Source organism: Rhineura floridana, chromosome 7 (genome assembly GCF_030035675.1).
Source record: "Rhineura floridana isolate rRhiFlo1 chromosome 7, rRhiFlo1.hap2, whole genome shotgun sequence".
NCBI lineage: Eukaryota > Metazoa > Chordata > Lepidosauria > Squamata > Rhineuridae > Rhineura > Rhineura floridana.
Genome location: NC_084486.1, coordinates 137,428,929 through 137,453,838, shown reverse-complemented (window position 1 = coordinate 137,453,838; position 24,910 = coordinate 137,428,929). Strand labels below are relative to the sequence as shown.

Here is a 24,910-nt window from a genome sequence, read left to right as displayed (position 1 = left end):
GCTGAGATGCGACAATAGGCCCATTGATGTGAAGAATTTAGCTTGGCCGTGCAGGCGTCGCTGGTTGCCTGAATTGGAGCCGAGAAGGAATTTCCTATTTGGCCTTAGACCTCAGTGTGGACCCTATATATGTTCCAAGGTGCAGAAGATCCACACACAAGGCAGGAAACTGATGAGGTAAGACATTTTTCCTATTGTTGGAACAGTTGGAGATATGTCATAGTTTCACAGACCCTTTTGGCTACTTATCTGACAACTCTGCTCTTTGCAGGTCCATTGAACAGACATATGTTGAAGAGGACCTTAGACGAACAAGATAGAAGGGATCCAAGCAGCCAATAGTTCCTTTCGGCTACCCATCTGAAGACTCCTGTTCTTTTCAGGCCCATGATGTGTAGAAGAAAACACGTGGAAGCAGAGGAAGAGGAAGGAGGGTTATATGTGATAAACGGTTTGAATATATGTCACAAGATGCAGCCAAGAATAAGAAAGGACTGACAAGGTAAACTATTGTGTCATAGTTAGCTGAGATCAAGTATCCATCTCTCTTGTTTACTCATTCAGTATAATGGATCTCTCTCTCTTTAGGTCTGTGTGCTAGAAAACGGCCTGGCAAAGGATAGATTGGAGACGAAGGACCCCAACAACGGACATTCATCAGCACTCTACCTCCCTTTCATTGCTGTCATCCTCTGTTGTCACAAGCGCTGAGATGCGACAATAGGCCCATTGATGTGAAGTATTTAGCTCAAGTTGTGTCTGAACCCAGGCACAGATTGGCTATTTCAACGAGGCCTCAGGCAGACCTGACAAAGGTGAGATCCTTTTCTGTCTGGTCTTTGCCAAGGCTACCTGAAGAAATGCCCCACTCACCACTTAACTTGGCCATGCAGGCGTTGCTGGTTGCCTGAATTGGATCCGAGAAGGAATTTTTCCCTGTTGAACCCGAACAGGTTTTTTGTCTTCTCTGCACTGCCTTCCTCCTCAGCTATTGAGCCTTCTTAGCGTGTAGCTCAGGAGGAGTTAAAGAGTGGGAGCCATACACAGTACACTTCAGAATAGCCCCAAACAATAAAGTTATTCAGTTCTCAGAGATTACACACATATTGCTTGTCTTGTCTTTCTTGGTGTGTTGTCTTCTTACTTCCTGGGCACGTCTCTTTGGTCTCTGTGCATAGGATTCTAGACTTAATCCAAATCAAAGCCCATTGAAATGTATGGAACAGCTGCAGAATAAATTATATGTTATATAACATAATTATATGTCTCACTTGAACAAAGTGTTAGAATCTTTACACGATGTGTCCAGTGTTGGTTCTACTCAGATTACAATTGAAATGATTGGACATGACTGATTTAGGTTAATTGCCTCTCAGCCTGAGAGGGAGGTAATGATAAACCCCCTCTGAATACCACTTACCATGAAAACCCTATTCATAGGGTCGCCATAAGTCAGAATCAACTTGAGGGCAATCCATTTCCATTTTCCCACGAAAGAACAAAAAGCCTGTATTGTAACCACACACTTCTGAACAAAGTCATCTTGCTCTTTTAAGCACATCTGTTCTATAATAAATTTGTTTCACACAAAGATTCCTTATCATGTGGCTATGTGAGAGGTTGGGTCTATGGTGGCAGCATACCTGGAGGAGAGTTTCATATCAGGTCACAGGGACTGAACTCATAGCTGTGAACTTTAAAAGGACAGAATGTCACAGGGGAGTTCAGGCTAGCCGAATATCTGAGCCATACAGCATTAGAGCTAAGGGAATAAAAGAGAATCTCTAATAGCTTTGCTATATTGGGTAGTGTGGAGAAGTAAAAATAAAAAAGACCTTGTTCTCCCTCCCCCCCCTGCTAACAGAAATGGGTTGGTGAGGGCACAACAGGGACAACATCGTCCACCATACCAGAAGGCAGCAAAATAATTTAGGGGGCACAAAGTAGGTAATTGTAGGAAACTGTGGGGGATACTGCAGACCCCAGCCTCTGTTGCTTGAGGCATCTACCTCATACATCCTGCCTATGTCCTACACACACACACTTTTGTCATTTGATAGAAAAGTCACTGCAAATTTGATATAGAATTCATTGTTTTAAAAAACAAAGTAAAAAACCCCTAAAACTAAAATGTCTCAATACTAAAATACTACAAATTCTAAAATGCTTCAGAATTTGAGAATAAATATAAAATAAAGCCATCTATTTTATTTATTTATTTATTTATTTATTAAATTTATATCTGACCCTTCCTTCCAGTAAGAGTCTAGAGTGGCAAACAAAAACACTAAAAACACTCTAAAACATCTTAAAAACTGACTTTAAAATATATTAAAATAAAACATCTTTAAAAACAACTTTTAAAAAAAGGTTTAAAAACATATTAAAAAGCAATTCCAACACAGACACAGACTGGGATAAGGTCTCTACTAAAAGGCTTGTTGAAAGAGGAAGGTCTTCAGCAGGTGCCAAAAAGATAACAGAGATGATGCCCGTCTAATATTTAAGGAGAGGGAATTCCAAAGGGTAGGTGCCACTACATTAAAGGTCAGCTTCCTATGTTGTGCGGAACGGACCTCCTGATAAGATGACATCTGCAGGAGGCCTTCACCTGCAGAGTGTAGTGATCGACTGCCTATATAAGAGGTAAGATGATCTTTCAGGCATTCTGGTCCCAAATGTACAGGAATCTGAACATCCAAACCAGAACTTTGAACTTGGCCTGGTATAAAAATTAATAAGCTAAAATAATTGTCTTGGGTATTGAATTTGGCTGCAGACTCCATTGAACTTTGATAATCAACGTGTTGAGACTCCTGACCAGCTTATTAGAATAGGTGGTTGGTGGTTGGTTTGTCAGTGCAAAGGGTTGCTAGTTCTGTGAAATGCTTTCCCCAGGGAGACATGCCTGGTGCCATCCTTGGCAGTCTTTAGGCACCACACTAAGGCCACCCGGGCCTGGGCTTAATGTTGCCTCCTACATTGCTGCTCATCTTTTACTGGGATGGGTCTGGCCCTTATTAACATATTGCTGGATAAGCATTTTATGTCTTTTGTATTGTTGTTTTATTTTTTTATGTATTGTGTTTTGTTTTGTCAAATCACTTTGAGACTTTTTTATTGTATAAAGTGACTGAGAAATGAAATGAATAAATAGCAAACCTGTTGCTAGAGATGGGTCAATCTGCCCATTTTGGTTTCTGACAGTTTCTCATTTCTCCAAACTTAATGTCAGTTCTATACACTTCACCTCAGTTTGCATTTTTTTTAAAAGTCCTCATGAAAATTCATCAGCATTTTACTACGAATTTCTCCATATATATACATACCCACAGAGCATTTGTCTAATATTGAAATTTTTGCAAATTCCTCTTAATATAATGCATTTCTGTCTCCTATTTTCACCAATATATGCATTTTTATGCACACTTTACTCCAGTATACACATTTGTGTACATGGTACTTGGATAGAGAACTCCAATGCAAAATTCGGAGAAGTGCAAATTTCAAAGGATGGCTGTATTTTGGTTCATGTCACATAGTTTTGCCTTTAATTGTGAGCTGCATCAAATTTCTCCCACATTCCTACCTGTTGCTGGAGGACAGGGGGGGTATTCATTTGAGGTTAGCCATGCAGGAACATAGAAAGCTGCCTTATGCCGATTCAGACCATTGGCCTATCTAGCTCAGTATTGTCAACACTGATTAGCAGCAGCTCTCCAGGATTTCAGGCAGGAATATCTCTCAGCCCTAGCTGGAGATGCTGAGGATTGAACCTGGGACCTTCTGCATGCAAGGCAGATGCTCTACCACAGTAGTAGAGCACAAGCAGAATTTTCCACATTCAGTCCCTCACATCACTAGGTAGGGATATTAAAAATTGCTCCCCAAGGCCCTGAAAAACTGCTGCTAATCAGTGTAGTCAGTACTGAGCCAGGCAAACCAAGGGTTTTATTCCATATCAGGTAGCTTCATATGTTCATTGGGGCTTCTGTTCCTAGATTCCACCAAAGGGAAGAGATGCAAGATCTAGTCTTCTTTTAGAATAGAGACACAACATCTCATGTAGGGAATCATCATTAAAAAGTGCATCTTATTGCTTTCCCCTCTACCAATCGCAGCATACCTGCCAATGGCCTTTATTTTTGAGTATACAACAGGCCTTGTTGATTTAATCTGGCATTTTCCTTCACTTTGATTAATTCATTACTTCAGTCACTTCACTTCAAGGAAAGTGGAATTATTTTCATGGCACAAATACTAGTAAGATAAGCTTTCTCAGTTCTTAGCAATTTTGTTTAATGACATTTCCTGCAGCTCCTGTGTCTCTAAGATCAGTTTCATTGCATCGTTCGTGTTTTTTGTCTGTTCTCATAAAGCTAAGGTTTGTAAAGTTGTCACAAGAGCTCGTTTTTCATACATTTATACAGCTTGAGGTGTAAATTTATGTTATCTACTGAATTAGTCAGGTTTCAAGGTGGAAAGCACAGGGCTGGAATGGAGAATATTTTTCACCTCCAGGGGAATCTTCTGGGGACCGCATGCGGCAGGGCCAGAGGAAAGGCAAGGGATGTGACTCTGGCCTTTGTACAATGGGTTGCATGTGAGCCACACAGAAGCCAGAGGTTTCTACACTCACTCCCACACTCTCACATCTCTCCATCGGCCAATCAGACAAGCAAGAGGCATTATCATGGTTCAAGGAGCATTCCAGCCAGGCAAAAGGATTGTGGAGGGCGTGGAGAAGGGCTAGTGAGGGATGTGTGGCCTGGGGAGGGGGCATGGCCTAGCAAGAGTGTCAAGGCCCGGATAGAGAGGCCTAGAGGGGCACATCTGTGCCCTGTACCTGAGGTTCCCCATCTATGCTATAGTGGTAAGGCTGATCCTTCCAAACAGTTAAAGGAGCAATGCAGCTCTAAATATTGTAGATGGCAATGGCTAACTGTGTTATTTCTTAGAGCCTGGGCTTCCCTATATTTGCCTTTCCAGCAGAGGAACTGTCTTCTCTTTTCTTCCCTCGCATCCAAATACACAGATCAAAGTCATTCATTTCTAAAGTAGAGCTTTCAAGAACTGGCTGATAAATCAGCTTGAGCACATTATTTGGCATTAAATTATCTGGCCTCCTAGTGGCTGCAAGAAGAGAGGAGAGTCAGACTGATCTGCTGCCAGTGTAACTGAGGCAATAAATACGCAAGATGGCCAGTTTTCAAACTGGGGGAAATTATACACTCGACAAGAACCATGGGGTTCAATGCCCCCTTCCTCTTTTTTCCCCCTTGTCATTTGTGGCTGCACCATATGGAATGCCAGGGAGAAAATCCCACCTCTGCAATTTGGCCCTAAAATGGTATTTATGATGGACTGTGATTTAAATACTAAATATTGCTTAACTGCGTGGCTCAGGTATACTAGCCATTTATGTTTCTATTAAGATAAAAATATAATTACAGCACAATCCTATATAATCAACATAGATTAAGACCAACCAAGTTCAACTAGGTAAGTGTGTATAACATGCCTTGTTCCACTGTGGCCTGTAGGCCATATCCAGCCCAACTAATGTTTCCATGTGCCCCCCCAAGACTCCCCTCCCACAAATATAGTCTTTTTTTAAAAAAAAAAATATTATACTTATGTCCAGCTTGTTCCTCTCCCATGCAGTCACTGTCAGTTCTCGATAGCTGTTTCAGATGTTTTTGGGTGTCCAAACTGCACAAATTGGGAACCTCTTCCTACCTTTAAAAAGGGCCACTTCTCCCTCTGGGGCTTTGCCATTGCAAGAAAGTCTCAGAGCTCAGGAAACAAGAAGGAAGGACTTGCATGAAGGTTTCAGAGCTCTGTTTCCTGAGCTCTAAGAGATTCTTGCAATGGCAATGCCTCAGAGAGAGAAGAAGCCCTTTAAAAAAAAGGTAAGAAGGGCCTTCCATTCCAACTCATGCTAGGCTAGGAGAAAAGGTTCCTCTCCTCCTACCCCAGCAATGCCCTGGGGAATCTAAACACTGCTGCAGCTGCTGTATGTGTGTGTTTGCCTGGTGCTGAGTCTGCTTCCCTTGCAGCCTGCTTGTCTGCTCCTCCTTACTGCTAAGTGCACGCATGCTTAAGCTGCTAGTCTGTCCCTATCTGCCAAGTATGTGTATGCAGTGCATAGAGGTATGCACACGTGTGACCGCATGTGACATGCATGCACATGAAGCCCGCGGAGAGGTAGCCACCCCTTGTGCATAGGATTCCTGTCATAATTTATCACATGTACAGTGGAGGCTTGTGGCTTCAGTGTCAGTGGGACAGTGAATCTGCTCCAAATTTTAGTCCAAACTTTCAGGGCACCTTGGACAGCTCCTTGAAAGTTCAGACTAAGACCTGGAGTGGATTTACTGCCTCACTAACACTGGAGCCACCAGCCTTCACTGCACACACGTACACAACTATATATGCACTTATTTCCTTATTAGCTTACATTTTATATTCTACCTATTTTCTTTCATCATGGAACCCAAAACACCTTACATGGGATTCCCATGCATGTACCCATCCAGCCACTGATCAGAACCAGCCCTTCTTAGCAGCAACAAAGTGATATGGCAGGATTCAATACTAGCCCTACTCAGAGCACACCTACTGAAGCTAATAGACATGACTACCATAGGATCATTAATTTCAATGGCTCTACCCTGAGTAGGACTTAGTTGAATACAACTCATAGCCTCACATGTCTTCATGCCATAGCTTGGGTATGTATGCATATTCATACAAACAACACAAAAATACCTGGTTTAATGACTTGGGCATATATTGTTTGTTTACAATGAAGAATAGTAAATGTTCACCATCAAAGGGAAAAAAACACATGACATTGACCAAGATTCCTTGGAGCATGGCATAACTTACCTTTAAAGCTCTTCTGAACTTCTAATGCAATATCCAGGGCATTAAAAGGCAAAACTGGGTTGTTGGCAATTTGCAAAATTACTGCCCCTGTCAGCTGGAAAACCAAAAAAAACCCAAAATCAGTGGTGATCATTTTTTTAACACATTTCATACCAAAGCAAACTGATCCAGAGTCCACTGTGTGCTTTCAAGCACACACAGAACTCTTAAACAAGCAGACCTGTCCATTTATTCTAAAGGCAAGAGTGATTTGCACCCTCTATCAAAATGAACACATTTATTCATTCATTCACTTGTAAACAGATAAAAATGTTGCAATTATAAAACAAGTAAAACCATTCCAAATTGAATAGGACAATAAAAGAGGTGAATCCCACAAAACAAAATATCTTAACTGTCAAAGGCAAGGTTAATAAAGACAGGCAACTTTGGCAAAAGTGGTACAACAAAGATGCTAGATATACCTCTATGAGGAGGAATTTCCATAATTTAGGAGCTGCCACAGAGAAAGCCCTGCACTCTGGCGGAACTACCAAGAGAGCCCCCGGTGCAGAACCTAGCAGAGCAGAGCAGAGCAGAGCAGAGCAGAGCAGAGCAGAGCAGAGCAGAGCAGAGCAGAGCAGAGCACTCATGCTCACAAACAATAATTGGATCAGGGGAAACATTTGATTTAGAATGGCAGCCTTCAACTTGACCAGTTCCATGATCTGCCATTCATCCAAGCCTGATACATAGTACCGCTACCAATGTTCTCCCTTCTCGCTTTTAATTTAACTATTTGCCTTTACGACCTCCATTAGGACTGTCAGCTGAATGAAGAGTTTGCACCTGAGTAACATTTTTCGTTTTCACTAACAAACCAATTAAATTTAAAGACATTTGCATATTACCCAAAGGTACTGCAGGATAAGATAATTCACCATTTAATAAACAATAGCCATCACCCAACTTTAGAAAGAATGGCTAGCATAAATATATTGTTTTTTCCCCACTCAGTATTACAAGTAATACACCAGAACCAAAATATTAAAAAGTGAATTAACTTGTAGCCATAGCGATCAAAAACTGCCCTCACTGACTAAAATGGGCTTTTGCCAATTAATCAACCAAGTGTTGCTGACTAATCTACTAACAAACTGATCGCACACACAGAAACACCTCTCTCTTTTTCTCTTGCTTTTCTATTCTCTCTCATTCTGTTCCTCATACCAACTATTATTTTTCCTTCCCAAAAGATAGTCTACCTCACCAGCTGAAGACCGCTAACTTAATATCTATGCCACCCTATTATATGTAGCCTGCCCATGGTTAACCATGTCCTAGAAACTTCCAATATTGACTACTACAATGAGTTGTACACTGATCTGCCTTTGAAGACTTCAGGAACCCATGGTGGTTCAAAATACTGCAGTAAAGGTGCTGACATAGGCAATGGGAAACACATCTCACCATAAAAAAAAAAAACCTAGCCACACGTTTCTTATGCATTTCCAGGCAAAATTCAAAGTGCAGGTGTCAACCTGTAAAGTCTTATATGGCTTTGGACTCCTTAAAACCTACTCATGTTTTAAGATCCTCTGGGAATGCCCTTCTGCAAATATCCTTACCTACTCAGGTTAGAGGGGCAGTGACCAGAGATCAGGCATTCTTAGTGGTGGTGCCCCACCTTTAGAATGTCCTTCATAAGTCCATATGCCTGAATCCTACTCTTATTTTTTATTATTGTTGTTGTTATTGTTATTATTTTACATATTTATATAAGCCACTCCACAGCCAGAAGTTACTGAAATTATGTGCAGTAAAATAAAATAAGACACCAAGATACAATCTCTAAAAATGATACAACCATTCCTACAAATTCTAAAATAAATAAATAAAACATTTTCTATAGTTACTATTCCATAAATTGACTGGGTTACACTTCAAGGAAAGCCTTATTAAACAAAAACATATTTAATAGCTGTTTAAACATAAAGACACTAGGTGCTTGTCTGATTTCTGCTAATAACTGATTCCAGAGGGCTGGAACTGCAACACTAAAAGACCAGTTTGTAGTACAAACTAAGAGCACGCCTGGGAAATGCAGTACTCTCAGCAATACCCCATTTGAGGACTGCAGCTGCTGGGCAGAGACAGATGGAGATCTCTTAAGTAACCTGGTCCCAAATTGTTTAGGGATTTAAAGGCTAAAAGCAAAACTTTGAATGGCACCCAGTAGCGTACTGGCAGCCAGTGCAGCTCCCTCAGCAGAAGTGATATATGGTGTTGATAGGATATCTCAGTCAACAGCCTAGCTCCCGAATTTTGCACCAGCTGCAGCTTCCAGGTTAAGCCCAATGGGGAGCCTCACAAGTGTGGTTTAAGAGTTAGGTAAAAAAAAAAAGGTGGGTTGGGTCATTATTTTATTGACTGCTGGTTTTGGAGTTGTTTTATACTTTATTGTTTATCCATTGCTGCTGCACGGTTTAGTTTTAATTCTCTGATTTCTTTTGTCATTATATATAAATAGACATTGTTTTATGCAGTTAAGTTGCCTTGAAAAGTCTCTTACATTGCAATTCGATACTAGTCATTTTACTAGTCGTTTTCTACTGCTTTTAAATGTTTTTATGTTGCTGTATACCACCCTGATGTTTTGCAAAAGGACGGTCTATAAATGCTTTTATAAACAAATATAAATAATATATAAATAATCATCTATGCAGAAGAAAGCCCCATTGAGTTCAATGAGGCTTACTCCCAGGTAAGCATACATAGGGCTGCAGTCTTAATGAGGTGGAATACAAATTTATTCTGCACAGAGAGAGAAGTCATAAAAGAAAACCTGACATTAAAACGACACTTTCATCCTATGGAACACTCCCTTTAGTAAATTATATTATCTAATACTTGAAAAAGAATGATACTGAGAGCAGATGCTGTTGAAACAATATCAAGCACCAGGGTTTCTGGAGATGAGGATTAATAGAAAAAGAATCCCAGCAAGATGTCTTAAAAGCCTCTAAAGAAATGTTGGGCAAGACACACCCGCAGTACAGAGAGAGCACACTATAGATCAGCTTGAAACCCATATCCAAGCAGGGACAACTTCTAAAGCTGTAAAGATATATGCCTAAAGGGAAGAAAATGCCAGAGAAGATTTTGTGAAAAACAGGGAGATGAGAAAATGTTCTCCAGAAGAACACAACTAATATTATCCAAAGGGATCTTGGGATCCTGCATTCTAGTGTACCAAATGAGTGGTACAGTTAGACTCAAAATTAATGAGATATTTTCCAGCAACACAATCAAAACATTGGCCTTTCCTCAGAGCATCCCCTTTTATCAATACAAGCGTAGAAACCAAATTTATCCACAGGGTGATAGACACCTGTGGCGTATATCTCTAAGGCCCACCCTATTTTTGTGATTGTAAGTTGTTTTAAATAGTTTGTTAAGGTTTATTTTAAATTGTTGTAATCCGTCCTAGGACCTCAGGGTGAAAGGCAGGTAATAAACTGCTACCACTACTACTAGCTAGCTAGCTAGCTAAATAAGTGCATTTACATTATATTTTCCTCTAAGGAGCTCAAGGCAGTATGCATCATGGGTCAGAATATACAGTTAGAATCCTAGGTGTCTTGAAGTAGCTTGGAAAGGATTTCTGACTTCCAATTGTTTAACACTGGCAAAAACAACAAAAAATGGCCCCACCCCATTATATTGAAGAAAGCTGGAGGGGGTAATCAGGACTGGATTTTTGCATGGAAGGACTGAGAGCTCAATTAGGTTTTGGCACTCAGGAACAAATTCCAGGGCTCAGATTTTTTAATTCTAAGCATATGTCCTGTGCAGATGATTCTGGATCTTGGGGTCCTATTAAAAAACAAAGCAGATCATGCAGGTATGAAGTCTGCCCTCCCCTGGTAAACATGGTGCCCCCTCCCTACCCCCAAAAAAACTATGAGGTGGGTTAGGCTGAGGCATTCCAGGGTCTTTTCAGTCCTTGTTTAATACTCTGATCTCTGTACTGCATTGATTGTTGTACTTGCACGCACATACACCACCCAACCCCTCCATATAATCAGCACGTTCACTAACCACCAGTGAACACTAATCACCAGTTACATAAATAAGGGAGTAATAAGAATAAAGAGAATGAGAATAAAGAGTCCCCTGTCTATTCTCATGAATACTTAATAAACACTGATGGAATCACTTATAGGACATAATTTGTGCATGCACAAAGCCCCAGGTTCAATCATCAGCATTTCTAGATAAACAATCTCAGGCCAAAGGCTTGGGAAAGGAGATCCAGCACTAGTCAAAGTAGATGATCATGGGCTAGATCAGTGGTTCCCCAACTTTTCTTCCCCATGGACCCCTTGAAAATTCCTGAGGATCTTGGAGGACCACTTAATGATATTCTGCCTGTTCTACCTATTGTAATCCCACAGAATTCAAATAGTAATACAATAAAAATACAATAGAAATACAAGAAGCAATGAAAATACAATTAAAAATCTATATGAAAATTTAATGTGATGGATGTGCTGTCTCCCATCATCATCCACAAATCCACAAACACACTGTGGACTACCTGAATGAAGCTTAGTCCACAAACCACAGTTTGGGAACCCCTGGGCTAGATGAACCCATTGTTCATAATGAGTGGATACTGTACCACCACTTTACCCTAATCTGCTCTGGATTCTTTGTAGCAGTGTCCATGGGAAATGCAATCCTCATGGCCCCCACTGCCTCCAATGCATACAGCAGCATTTAAGGCCCTATTGAAGCAGCTTCCCATCCACCCCACTCAGTAAGTTATGGAAAACGAGGTCAAAGGGAAAGGCTCATGTCTGAATTCGGTGTAAGGAAGCTTCACATGTTTGTATGAATGTGTGGGTTCCCACCAGTTTGTCCATTACCAAAGTGTATTTCTGTTTCTATATACAGTTTCACTTCCCTGGATTGGGACAATAGGTGCTTTGCTTTTGCTGATACACAAAGCCTTCTACAGCAAGAGTCCAGGATACTTACAAAATAATCTTAACCCATATATACCCAATACATCATTGTGCTTTTAGGAGAGACTTCCTGCCTACCATCTCATCAGGTCTATTCCACACAACATTGGGATCAATCCTTTCGCATGGCGGCACTACCCATCAGAACTCCTTCCTGTTACATATCCGATAGGAGCCATCTCTATTGTCTTTTTGGCACCTACAGAAGACCGCATTTCAACAAGGACCTTTAAGCCTTTATTCCAGTCTGTATCTGTCCTGGATTTGAAATTGTTTTTACATATAAAAATGTTTTAATTTTTTGTTTAACATGAAATTGTTTTATGTAGTGTTGATGTTTTGATTGTTAAATGACTTTGAGATGTTTCATAGGAAGTGATTCATAAATAGAATGAAATAAAATAAAGAAGATGAGGTAGGGCTACCAATAATTAAATTTAGCAGTGTCTAAATAAAAGAGTGGTCGGGGGGGACCTTTTCAATAAAGCAATTTACAAATATTGTGAGATCTCTCCCCCCCCTTTCTGCATTATGACACAAGCAGTTTATACATCTGTTAATGGGGTAATCGTAGTGTTTATTAAATCATGTATGTGGAATGTTAACCTGGAGAAATCAATCACAGGGAGGAAAGCTTGAAGCATTGATTTTGAACAGGGTGAGTAATAACTCTGCAGAAATATACATCAAGCCCGCATAATACAGCAAGACAGAAAAGGCCACTGATTTCTTATTTATAGTCTTATTTTTGGCTGTGCCATCCCGGGAGCACAGCATTGAACATACATGCAAAGTAGATGCAGTGCTCCAAAGCCAACCCTTTGAAACTGGCTGAGCTCCAAATAGCTACTTTACGTGTGTCCAAGGACTTGGGTGTGCCCGCTGGGATTATCAGCTCCCTCCCCTTTGAACAGAAGACCCTCAATCCCCACAAAGCCATGACACCAATTACTTTTGAACATCCTCAAGGTTTCAAAAGAGATTTGCTGTGTGGCATGGAGAAATGCAATACAAAAACCAAACGTCAGTGTGGTGCAGGGGTTAGAGTACTAACAGACTCAGGTTCAAATCTCAGTGTGTGCTGAATTTTCCTTGAATTTTCTTTTTTTTTCTGGGGTAAAAAAAAATTTCCCAAAGACTGCAGGATGGTGGGACAGATTTCCCTGATTTTTTAAACTTTTTTTTATTATTTAATTTGTATCCCTCCCTTCCTCCCAGCAGGAGCCCAGGGCGGGAAACAAAGTGCTAAAAACACTTTAAAACGTCATAAAAACAGACCTTAAAATACATTAAAACAAAACAGCATTAAAAACATTAAAAAAACAACTTTAAAAAAGGGTTAAAAACATTGTTAAAGAACATATTAAGCAATTCTAACACAGACACACACAGAGACTGGGATATGGTCTCAATCTAAAAGGCTTGCTGAAAGCGGAAAGTCTTCAAAAGGAGCTGAAAAGATAGCAGAGATGGCGCCTGCCTAATATTTTTTTGGGGGGATAGGGCGCTGTCCTTTTCTTAGCTAGGTTTGTAAGGTGGCTAAGTATTCCTGCCCACCACCACCTTGCACTGGAATTTAAAATAAACCTTCCATCTTTCCATTGTTCTCTGCCCCCTGCAACCACACTTTATTGGAATCTTAGCACTTTGAAAAGATCCTCTAGGCTCTCTGGGGCTTTCCAGGCCACACTGAGTGCTCTCCCCCTGCCCCAACACCAACTTTAAAATAAGCTTTCTGTCTCTCTGTAGTTTTTCAGCCCCAACACATTTTCTGGAGGGTCCCTGAAAAAACAATACATCTCCATAAACACTCCAGGGGATGTTATGCTTCCTGGAGTGTCCATAGGCACATGTGGTGGTAAGGGGGCTAAGAACCAACAGAGATTGGAGAGGCTCATTTTAAAAAGAATGCCTCTCGTCTCCTCCCGGCACCAAAAAGGGTCCAGGCGGGAGCACTTTTGCGCAAGGGGCAGGAACAAGGGCATGGAGCCACTTCTTGCCTCTTTGGTGCCAACAGCGCCAGTGCATGGGGACGAGCAGGGGAGGCTATTTAAGGCCATGCCCCTGCTGACCTCCCCCTCTTTCTCTGCAGGGATCGCAACACCCATCCTGCCCTCCCAGTAAGTGGTATGAGATTAGCTGGTCACCATAGATGGGGCCGAGTAGGGATTTTTTACCCCTCCTGCGATTGGCTGGCAGGGGGAAGATTTTTCACCTACTCCATACTGCAACATCTGGGTAGGTGCGGTTAGAAGAGGGTGTTGGATAAATAGGTTGATTGGTTTAATTCGGCCACTTGGCAGGTGTGTGTGGGAAAGGGAAGAGGGGAGTACAAGTGGTGAGTACCCTGAGGCACTTTTCAGGTAAATAGTTACCCCAGAGACTTGTGCACAGGGCTGTGGGACCTTGTGGGGCAGGGTATGGATACTGTTGAGGTTAACCTGTGTCAGTCGCCTGGAGTTATGGGGCTTCAGGGGGCGTGAATCAGGAAGACCTCCCTCCGCACCTGAAGGGTGTGGCAGGGGGAAAGAGCTGTAAGCAAGGCCAGCTTGACTCCCTGTGGGGTAGGCTTGCCTGGGCATGACAGGCTTAGGAGCCTGACAAGGATGAATGGATTTCCCGCACATGTTTCAATTCCCTATGCATTTTAGAAGTCAGATGTTTATAAGTTCTTGAGTTCATATGTTCTTAAGTTGTAGTTAATAAAGTGGCCCTAGTTTACCCCATATGTGTGTCTGGCTTGTTTATTTCCCGCCTCCTCGCGCAAAAGAAAGAAGACATCCAGTAGGGGAGCGTAAGCTACAGAATGCAATGGAAAGGGAAGCAAAACACAGCAGGTGAGGATCATGACTTTTTTTGGTGGGGGGCAGCACTAGGGATGAATGAATATATCAATTCCAGTTTATTTCGGTTTCTCATTTTACAGTCTTAAATTCAGTTCTCCACATTTCTGCATCAATTTGCTTTTTTTGAAAAAAAAAAATTCCTAACGAAAATTTGTCAGCATATTAGTGGAAATTTCTCCTAATATGCACAGTTTCAATGCAATTCCCCCTAATATAATACATATGGTATTTTCAGTATTATAAGCATTTTTATTTTATCATTTATCTATTTAAGACATTTATATATTGCTTAATCATTTGCATTTCTAAGCAGTGCACATAAAAACAAACCATGCAGGAAATGAAATAGAAAAATAAAAAAAATTATCATAAAACCAAATGCTACCTTAAAATGCCTCTTGGAACAAGAAAGTAATGCACCTGAAGTTCAAAAAGGAGGGTGCCTGTCTAATCTCAGTTGGAAGGGAGTTCCACATGCTTGGGCCCACTACACTGTAAGTGCCCTTTCCTCTAATATATGCATGATTGTATACATTGTTTGGTTGGAGAACTGCATCTGAACATTTGGAAAAGTGTAAATTTCAAAGGGTTGCTGTATTTCACTCTGCGTATTGTTTCAAAAAATTCAAATTTGGTAGGTTTACACTAAAATTTGAATCGAACTGAATTTCTCCCACATCCCTAAAATAAAATTAAACCACGTTAATTTAGGATACCCCAATCCAAAACCTTTGGAGAAATATCTCATAATGAAAGCTGCAGAAACTCATTCTGTATTACCTTGGGCTTAGAGGAAGAATGGACTGAATATTTCCCAATTTGGATTTTCAAGCAAAAACTAGCAATTTCACTCAGGTAGATATTTCTGCTCCCAGAACCTATAAATAGTGCAAATACTCACTTTGGGTCTGTGTGCTGCCATTATTTTTCCTGACTCTCCCATAATTTCCCTTGACTTTTTCCTTCCTGGATTAGTCACATAGGAAACCCCATCCAATCAAATATCACACGGTAAAGAGGGTAACATATCAAGTTAGATTCAGATACATGATGGTGTCACTGAAGGCAAGTGAGGGCAATGTGAACAGTTGCATAAGAAGTGTGGGGAAACTGTCAAAATATGGAACGATTTTTACACAAAAATATTGTACAAAATGGTGAGTGGTTTCTGTTCTGTTCTAGTTACGATGTATGCATTTCTTAAAGATTGTGCATAACATTATATATCCCTCCAGTTTTGTGTTTCTTCTTTAGCTATATGGACACTCAAAGGCTAAGTAGTAGGATGCGTCTCTGTGTTTTAAACAAACAGTTCAACAAACATCTAATCTGACAGGACACATTCTGGGGCAGCAGAGGGCTCTCTGAGAGAAGACTAGACTAATTCAAAAGCTGCTACAGATGAATTAGAGCATAATAATTCACAAAAGATAGCCATTTTTGAATAAGATAGGATTTATCATTTCAATAAATGCTACAAACATTATGTGCATTTCTCTAAAAGGAAAACACTTCAATCTTTTATTCATGCTTTAGAAAATATTTTCAATATTGGAAATATTGAAATATTTTCAGGAAATAAATGCATTAATGAACAAGGAATGTCCTATATTTTTGAGTGGAAGTGAATCTCAACAAAAACAATCTTCAAAAAGGTTACATATTAGCATATATGAAAAAGTCATAGGCTTAATGCAGACACTTGCTAGTCCACCACATTGCTGCAGGCCATCAGCAACATAGGATTGCTTCTGGGATCATGGCTGTAAGATGTGCTCTTTACACAAGGAAGAGTGACCAAACCACTTTAGGAACATAGAATGCAGTCTTATACTGAGTCAGACCATTATCTTACTCAGTACTGTCTACACTGACTGGCAGAGGCTCTCCAGGATTTCAGGTGGGAGTCTCTCTCACCCCTGCCTGGAGATGCCAGGGGATTGAACTTGGGACCTTCTGCATGCAAGACAGATGCTCTACCGCTGAGCTATGTCCCATCCCCTTTATTCAGAACAAATTAACAAACACAGTAAGCAGGAGACTTCAACTGCCCCGGAGCCTAGTCTCTACAGGTTCTGAGCTTTCTGTAAAATTTGGACTGGAACTGCTCCAGTCTCTGGTGAACTGGAACATATAAAACACAGACTGGGTATCCCTAACATTACAATGACTTGATCAGCATTGTTTGGAGATACTACTTGGATGAACTAGCATCTCCACATGAAGGAAAGGGAAAGTAACAGCAACAATCACAATAGTTTGGGAATGGCAAATCAGTCTCTCTCTAGTCCAGCTGTGGGGAACCTTTTGCCTTCCAGATGTTGCTTGAACTATGTAGGGGAAAATATCTTGCAAGACATCTTGATGTACAAGGAGGTGTAGGATGGCATGCTCAATTCCCCTGTCCCATGCTCCTATCTTGTCCCTTTATGCCAGCCAGGTGGGCTTTTTGCATGCTTTCTCACTCTGCCTATGTAGCTTTATTTATGTAACACAGATGAGGTAAGGAAAGGCCCTTAATTGGCCAAAATAGACAGTGGATGCCAACAGCTCAGTAGGAAATATGTTTTCAATCACTGCTAAGGCCTGGGAACTTGGCCTTCAAGGCAGGTGTAATGAATCATGCTGCTATAAAGCCCAAGGACACTGACCAACAGGATTGATAAACAAAGACAGAAGCTTGAGTCTCAAGTTAAAGAAGCATCCCCATAGGTATAACTAGTCAAAGTCACAGGTGCAAACCTGCATCCAGGTCAAGGGGCTCTTTTAAGTATAAATAAGGCTCCCTGTTCAGGGAGCTTCAGCACAGATCCAGGCTAGTGGGGTGCTGTGTACTTATTGGCCAGCTGGGATCTCTCCATTATTGCTTGTCTGTGGCTCACAACACCTAAAAGGAGAAGATAACACTGTATTCAGCAATAGCTGGTTATAGACTTTAAAGAGCCTTGCCTGCTGTAAAGCACTAGCTGCTATTTCAATTTTTTTCCACTGGTGTATTCATTACTTCCCCCTCTAGGATGCACACCTTAATGTGGTGAGGGGGGTTGAGAGTACTGAAGAAGCTGAGAGCAATACCGTCAGGAGTCTAGACCAGACACCAGACTAAGATGCATCCAGACTCAGAGGAAGGCAATGGTAAACCACCTCTGAATACCTTTTACCATGACAACCCTGTGAAGAGACTATCCAAAATGCAATATGAGATAGTGCTGGAAGATGAGACCCCCAGGTCAGATGGCACTCATCGAGTTACTGGGGAAGAACAACAGACAAGTATGAGTAGCACTGTGACTAATGAAGCAACTGGGTCAAAGCTGAAAGGAAGCCCAGAGGCTGATGTGCACAGATGTGAAAGGAGAGTCTGGAGTTGTGCAAATATCTCAAAATGAAAAAAAAATTGTTTCTTAGAGTGGTGTTCAATGCTAGTCCTCTTCAGAGTAGACGCATTGAATTTAATGGGCATGAGTAACTTTGGTGCATTACTTTCAATGGGTCTACTCAGAATAGGACTTAGTTGAATACAACCCTTAGCTCTTTACTTTTTCTTGTTTGGGAATATAACGTATAAGTGTGAAAGAGGTTTCCATTTCAGGTCAGTCAGTAGCCTCATGGACACTGGGACCTATAATAAAATACTTCAGTGGGCTTCTTGCTGTTATCTGTAATTCCCTAGAGCATAATAAATTTGTGAAGCACTGGCATTTTCATCAGTCCTGAGGGCTGCTCACCCAGCCTTAGGCTGCAATTCAAATCCCCTTTGTGCCAAATTGGGAAATGTGTGGGGGAGTCGGATTGGGCAGAGGGTCAGAGTGCCGATATTCAGACTATGGGACATAGGAAATATGATAAAATTGATTAATCTGGTTGAAGTCAGAGCAGGCAGGCAATGTTACAATAGTTTTAGAGAAAAGTGAAATTATAATGTACTGGGGTAATAAAGCACAGGAAAATGTAAATCCACACATTTTGTTAGGTATGTTATAATGCATTCCTGTATAGTTATATAGAGACTTTATGTAGATCAAGAAAGCAATATATACTATGTTTCCATCATTATACTTTTTTTTCTAAAGAAAATCATTTTTGTATTTTTGTTCTCTCAGATTAATATTGTATGTATGTGAAAAATGAATAAAAAAGAATATATATTTTAAAATATTTATTTTATCTCAATATACACATTTCTAAAAGAATTATACCCTAAAATGTGCTTTATTAAAATTCATTTTGATTTTTGAGCCAAGAACTGTACTGCAAAATTGAAAGGATAATTGTCTGGGAGATGTGAATTAGTTCAGTTCACATAAAAATGCATACCGAATGAATTCTCCATCCTTAATTTTATTGTGTCTTCTCCCAATTTTCTCTTTTTTATGCTATTTTGTCCTCATACTATTCTGAAAAATTTTAGCTGTGAAACTCTAGATGACCTGAAACTTTTAAATACATGAGTATCTTGCTGCATATACATGATATGTACTTCCCTTCAGTTTTTGACCAAACATATTTTTCTTGTGTCCTCCAACTTATGGCCTTGTGAAACCATATACCCAAGTATTTGTATGAATCAACTTGTTCAATTCTATTTATTCCAATGGCCCAGAGAAATCTGAGCTTCCTCTTGGAAAAAAAAATACTTCAGTCTTTGTGCAGTTAATTGTTAAAAGGTTTTTTTCCACAATACTCATTAAAACCTTCCAATAATCCGTTGAGGCCCACACGGGTCTGAGATAGCAGAACTGCATCATCAGAATAGAAAAGAATGGAATCTTCTGGTTGGCTCAGCTGGGGTGGATGAGATGGTAATGGTGCTAGCATAACGGGAAGGTCAGCCAAATATAAATTAAATAAAATGGGGGCAAGAACACATCCTTGTCTTTATTTCATTTTATCATATTTATTTCCAAACATCTGCATTCAGCATGCTTATGTATTCAGTTTGCACTGTGGACAATTTCTCATGTTCCTGACCAGACAATCCATCATTCCTCAGGTAGGCTTTTTGTAACAATCATATAAATATATATTTTAAAAGGGAAGACCGATACCGTGTTTTCTCCATTTTCCCTCTTAAGTCTGCTATGGATCATGCATAAGCATGATTTCACAATGTCATTTGCCTTGCAACTGTGTCATCCTGATTTATGGGAAGAACATTATCCATAATTGCTAGGGTTTAAAAAATATTATTCTAAAGCTGTCACTCTGGACAATGGGACTCTAAAGCTGGATGGACAACGTGATATAAGATATTCCTTTGGCATAAACTCACAAATGCATTGTATAATCAAGCACAGTTTTTTCAGGAGGGCAAGGGGGGTGTTTGTCAGGGCTCTTAGTTTCAGATCACTTTTAATAATTCCTTGGGATTTCCTATGCATACTAGCTCTTTTCAGATATGCATTCACACATTCATGAAACAGTTAGAAGGGTGTGTGGGTCTGCTGTGCTAGCCCTGCCCCAAATGTCAAATTCCCTACTGGCTCCAACCCATGTTCAGGGGAAGGTCTGAATGAGGAGTCTGTAAGCATGAAGCCTTGCTTTCCCCTCCAGCATTCAGTGAACTCATGGAAGGCATTTAAAGCGTCCGTCCCTGATTAGCAGCAAACTGTGGTTTGTTTCTGTGTCTAAACTCTGCAAATAGTGGTTTGTTAAACCACAATTTGTTAAAAAGCCAAGATGTCAGACTATCTGAAAGGGGCCATACCTGCTGTGGCTTGTATGTTCAATGCAACTCAAAATAGGGCCACTGTTATTGTAAGAACCACTGAGGAATTTGTTCATTGATTTCTGATATGAAGTGATCTGATGCACTTTTCTCACTGATGTACATATTAGAGTTATCCTTCAGTTTGTGCACTTCTCCAGACCTCACAGTGCATTGGTCCAAAGAAACCATATTAAAATGCATGATAAAATATGTAAATTGTAATATCATCTGTTTAGAAATGCACATTTTAAGACAAAATAGGTTTGGAAATGTGTGCTCTGCAAGAAAACACATTCAAAATGTGTATTTACCTATGCATTTAAAAACGTGTTTGTACAGTATATTTTTTAAGAAAAACAAATTGACTTCTAAATGAACAAGTATGAAAGTGACATGGACTAGAACAGGTGTGTGGGATCTTTGGCCCTCCAGATGTTGTTGAACTACAACTCTCATCATCACTGCCCATCAGCTATGCTTGCTGGAACTGATGGGAGATGTAGTTTGTTTTGCCAAAGGCAAGAGGTTTGGGGGGGGGGATTTCAAAGGCAAGTAAGGAATGTGTGTGTGTGTTATGTGCCTTCAAGTTGATTATGACTTACGGCGACCCTATGAATCAGCGGATCACATTTTTCTTTTGCTTTCCTTCTCTCATTAGCCATTTTAAGAGTTTCTTCAGTCCACCACTGAGGTCTTTCTTTTTAACTAGAGATATTGTTTTTTTGCATTCTTCCCTAATGTCTCTGACTTCACTCCATAGTTCTGGTTCTCTGTCAACTAAGTTAAAGCCTCAAACCGCAGTCTCCAACCCATTGACGTAATAAACCTTAAACAAAACTATGCAGGTAAGAAGCCAGCAGGGGTGTGGGGGCTTTCCAGTGTTTTGCACCGCCTGCAGCATGTACGACTATCTGCCTGTTGGACAGAAGTCGTGGGTATGCTCTCGGTGCAATGAGCTCCTGGCTCTCCGGGAATGACTTCATTTCCTTGAGGCCAAGGTGGCGGACCTGGAAAAGCTGAGAGAGGCAGAGAGGTGTGTGGAGGAGGCCTTCAGGGACGTTATAGCTGTGTCCAACTCCAACGATGATAGCTTTCCTGCTATCATGGAGAACGATGGTCTCGGGGAAGGAGAGCATCCAGCTGAGGAAGAGGGAAACGATCACTTAGAAGGGACCCATTCCTTGGGGGATGAGCAGCTATCCTGTCGTGCCGAGGATATATCTCCAGGGGGTGGAGGGATCCTTGTAGTGGGTGATTCGATCATTAGGAACATAGACAGTGGGGTGTGTGATGGGCGTGTAGACCGCAAGGTGTTTTGCCTGCCTGGTGCGAAGGTTGCGGATATCGCCCGTCGTTTAGATAGTTTGATAGACAGTGCCGGGAAGGAGTCAGTGGTCGTGGTGCACGTTGGCACCAACGACATGGGGAAATGCAGCCGTGAGGTCCTGGAAGCAAAATTTAGGTTGCTAGGTAGGATGCTGAAAGCCAGGACCTCCAAGGTGGCTTTCTCTGAAATGCTACCAGTTCCATGCGCAGGACCAGCCAGACAGGCCCAGCTTCGCAGTCTCAATGCGTGGATGAGACGATGGTGTCGGGTGGAAGGGTTCGGATTTGTTAGGCACTGGGGAACATTCTGGGACAAGCTGGGCCTGTACAAAAGGGATGGGCTCCACTTGAACCAGAATGGAACCAGACTGCTGGCACTTAAAATTAAAAAGGTAGCAGAGCAGCTTTTAAACTGACTGAGGGGGGAAACCCAACAGGAGCTGAGAAAGGTCCGGTTCGGAATAAACCTCCCCCCTGGGATAAAAACCAAAGAAATGATGAAATTTTAAAAGGGGTAGGCCTAGAAGTAGGCATTGTGAGAGCAGGGGCACAGGATATCAATTCAGAAGAGCAAAATTACCACAGGCCTAACCACAAGTGCCAAAGACACTTGAAGAGAGACACTGCTTACAAGTGCCTGTACGCTAATGCTAGGAGCCTCCGAACCAAGATGGGAGAACTGGAGTGCTTGGTCTTAGAGAAGAGCATTGATATAGTGAGCATAACCGAGACCTGGTGGAATGGAGAAAACCAGTGGGATACGGTTATCCCTGGATATAAACTATATCGGAAGGACAGGGAAGGACGTATTGGTGGCGGAGTCGCTCTATACGTGAAAGAAGGCATTGAATCCAGCAAGCTCGAAACCCCAAAAGAGGCAGACTCCTCCACAGAATCGTTGTGGGTGGTGATACCGTGCCCCAGGAGGGACTTAATACTGGGAACGATCTATCGTCCCCCTTATCAAAATGCTCAGGGAGACCTTGAGATGAGATATGAAATTGAGGAAGCATCCAAACTAGGAAATGTGGTAGTAATGGGTGACTTCAACTACCCGGACATAGACTGGCTGCATATGTGTTCCAGTCATGACAAAGAAGCAAAGTTTCTAGATATTCTAAATGACTATTCCCTAGACCAGTTGGTCATGGAACCGACCAGAGGGACGGCAACCCTGGACTTAATCCTCAGTGGGGACCGGGACCTGGTGCGAGATGTAAGTGTTGTTGAACCGATTGGGAGCAGTGACCACAGTGCTATTAAATTAAACATACATGTAACTGGCCAATTGCCAAGAAAATCCAACACGGTCACATTTGACTTCAAAAGAGGAAACTTCACAAAAATGAGGGGATTGGTAAAAAGAAAGCTGAAAAACAAAGTCCAGAGGGTCACATCACTCGAAAATGCTTGGAAGTTGTTTAAAAACACTATATTAGAAGCTCAACTGGAGTGCATACCGCAGATCAGAAAAGGTACCGCCAGGGCCAAGAAAATGCCAGCATGGTTAACGAGCAAAGTCAAAGAAGCTCTTAGAGGCAAAAAGTCTTCCTTCAGAAAATGGAAGTCTTGTCCGAATGAAGAAAATAAAAAAGAACACAAACTCTGGCAAAAGAAATGCAAGAAGACAATAAGGGATGCTAAAAAAGAATTTGAGGAGCACATTGCTAAGAACATAAAAACCAACAACAAAAAATTCTATAAATACATTCAAAGCAGGAGACCATCTAGGAAGGGATTCTGAGGAACTAAGACAAATAGTGGTAACGAGAGAGGAAGTTCTAAGCTTAATGGACAATATAAAAACTGACAAATCACCGGGCCCGGATGGCATCCACCTGAGAGTTCTCAAAGAACTCAAAGGTGAAATTGCTGATCTGCTAACTAAAATATGTAACTTGTCCCTCGGGTCCTCCTCCGTGCCTGAGGACTGGAAAGTGGCAAATGTAACGCCAATCTTCAAAAAGGGATCCAGAGGGGATCCCGGAAATTACAGGCCAGTTAGCTTAACTTCTGTCCCTGGAAAACTGGTAGAAAGTATTATTAAAGCTAGATTAACTAAGCACATAGAAGAACAAGCCTTGCTGAAGCAGAGCCAGCATGGCTTCTGCAAGGGAAAGTCCTGTCTCAGTAACCTATTAGAATTCTTTGAGAGTGTCAACAAGCATATAGATAGAGGTGATCCAATGGACATAGTGTACTTAGACTTTCAAAAAGCGTTTGACAAGGTACCTCACCAAAGGCTTCTGAGGAAGCTTAGCAGTCATGGAATAAGAGGAGAGGTCCTCTTGTGGATAAGAAATTGGTTAAGAAGCAGAGAGTAGGAATAAACGGACAGTTCTCCCAATGGAGGGCTGTAGAAAGTGGAGTCCCTCAAGGATCGGTATTGGGACCTGTACTTTTCAACTTGTTCATTAATGACCTAGAATTAGGAGTGAGGAGTGAAGTGGCCAAGTTTGCTGACGACACTAAATTGTTCAGGGTTGTTAAAACAAAAAGGGATTGCGAAGAGCTCCAAAAAGACCTCTCCAAACTGAGTGAATGGGCGGAAAAATGGCAAATGCAATTCAATATAAACAAGTGTAAAATTATGCATATTGGAGCAAACAATCTGAATTTCACATATACGCTCATGGGGTCTGAACTGGCGGTGACCGACCAGGAGAGAGACCTCGGGGTTGTAGTGGACAGCACGATGAAAATGTCGACCCAGTGTGCGGCAGCTGTGAAAAAGGCAAATTCCATGCTAGCAATAATTAGGAAAGGTATTGAAAATAAAACAGCCGATATCATAATGCCGTTGTATAAATCTATGGTGCGGCCGCATTTGGAATACTGTGTACAGTTCTGGTCGCCTCATCTCAAAAAGGATATTCTAGAGTTGGAAAAGGTTCAGAAGAGGGCAACCAGAATGATCAAGGGGATGGAGCGACTCCCTTACGAGGAAAGGTTGCAGCATTTGGGGCTTTTTAGTTTAGAGAAAAGGCGGGTCAGAGGAGACATGATAGAAGTGTATAAAATTATGCATGGCATTGAGAAAGTGGATAGAGAAAAGTTCTTCTCCCTCTCTCATAATACTAGAACTCGTGGACATTCAAAGAAGCTGAATGTTGGAAGATTCAGGACAG

General features: G+C 41.2%; 1 protein-coding gene across 3 annotated transcripts in view; it reads right to left on the bottom strand.

Moving 5' to 3' along the window:
• Positions 1-24,910, bottom strand: part of NAALADL2 (N-acetylated alpha-linked acidic dipeptidase like 2) — an 847,134-nt gene that overhangs the window by 66,173 nt on the left and 756,051 nt on the right. For all 3 annotated transcript variants that reach the window (XM_061637347.1, XM_061637348.1, XM_061637349.1), the window contains exon 12: positions 6,892-6,985. In XM_061637347.1, the coding sequence (XP_061493331.1) occupies positions 6,892-6,985 (94 nt within the window). The remainder of the gene's footprint in view (positions 1-6,891; positions 6,986-24,910) is intronic.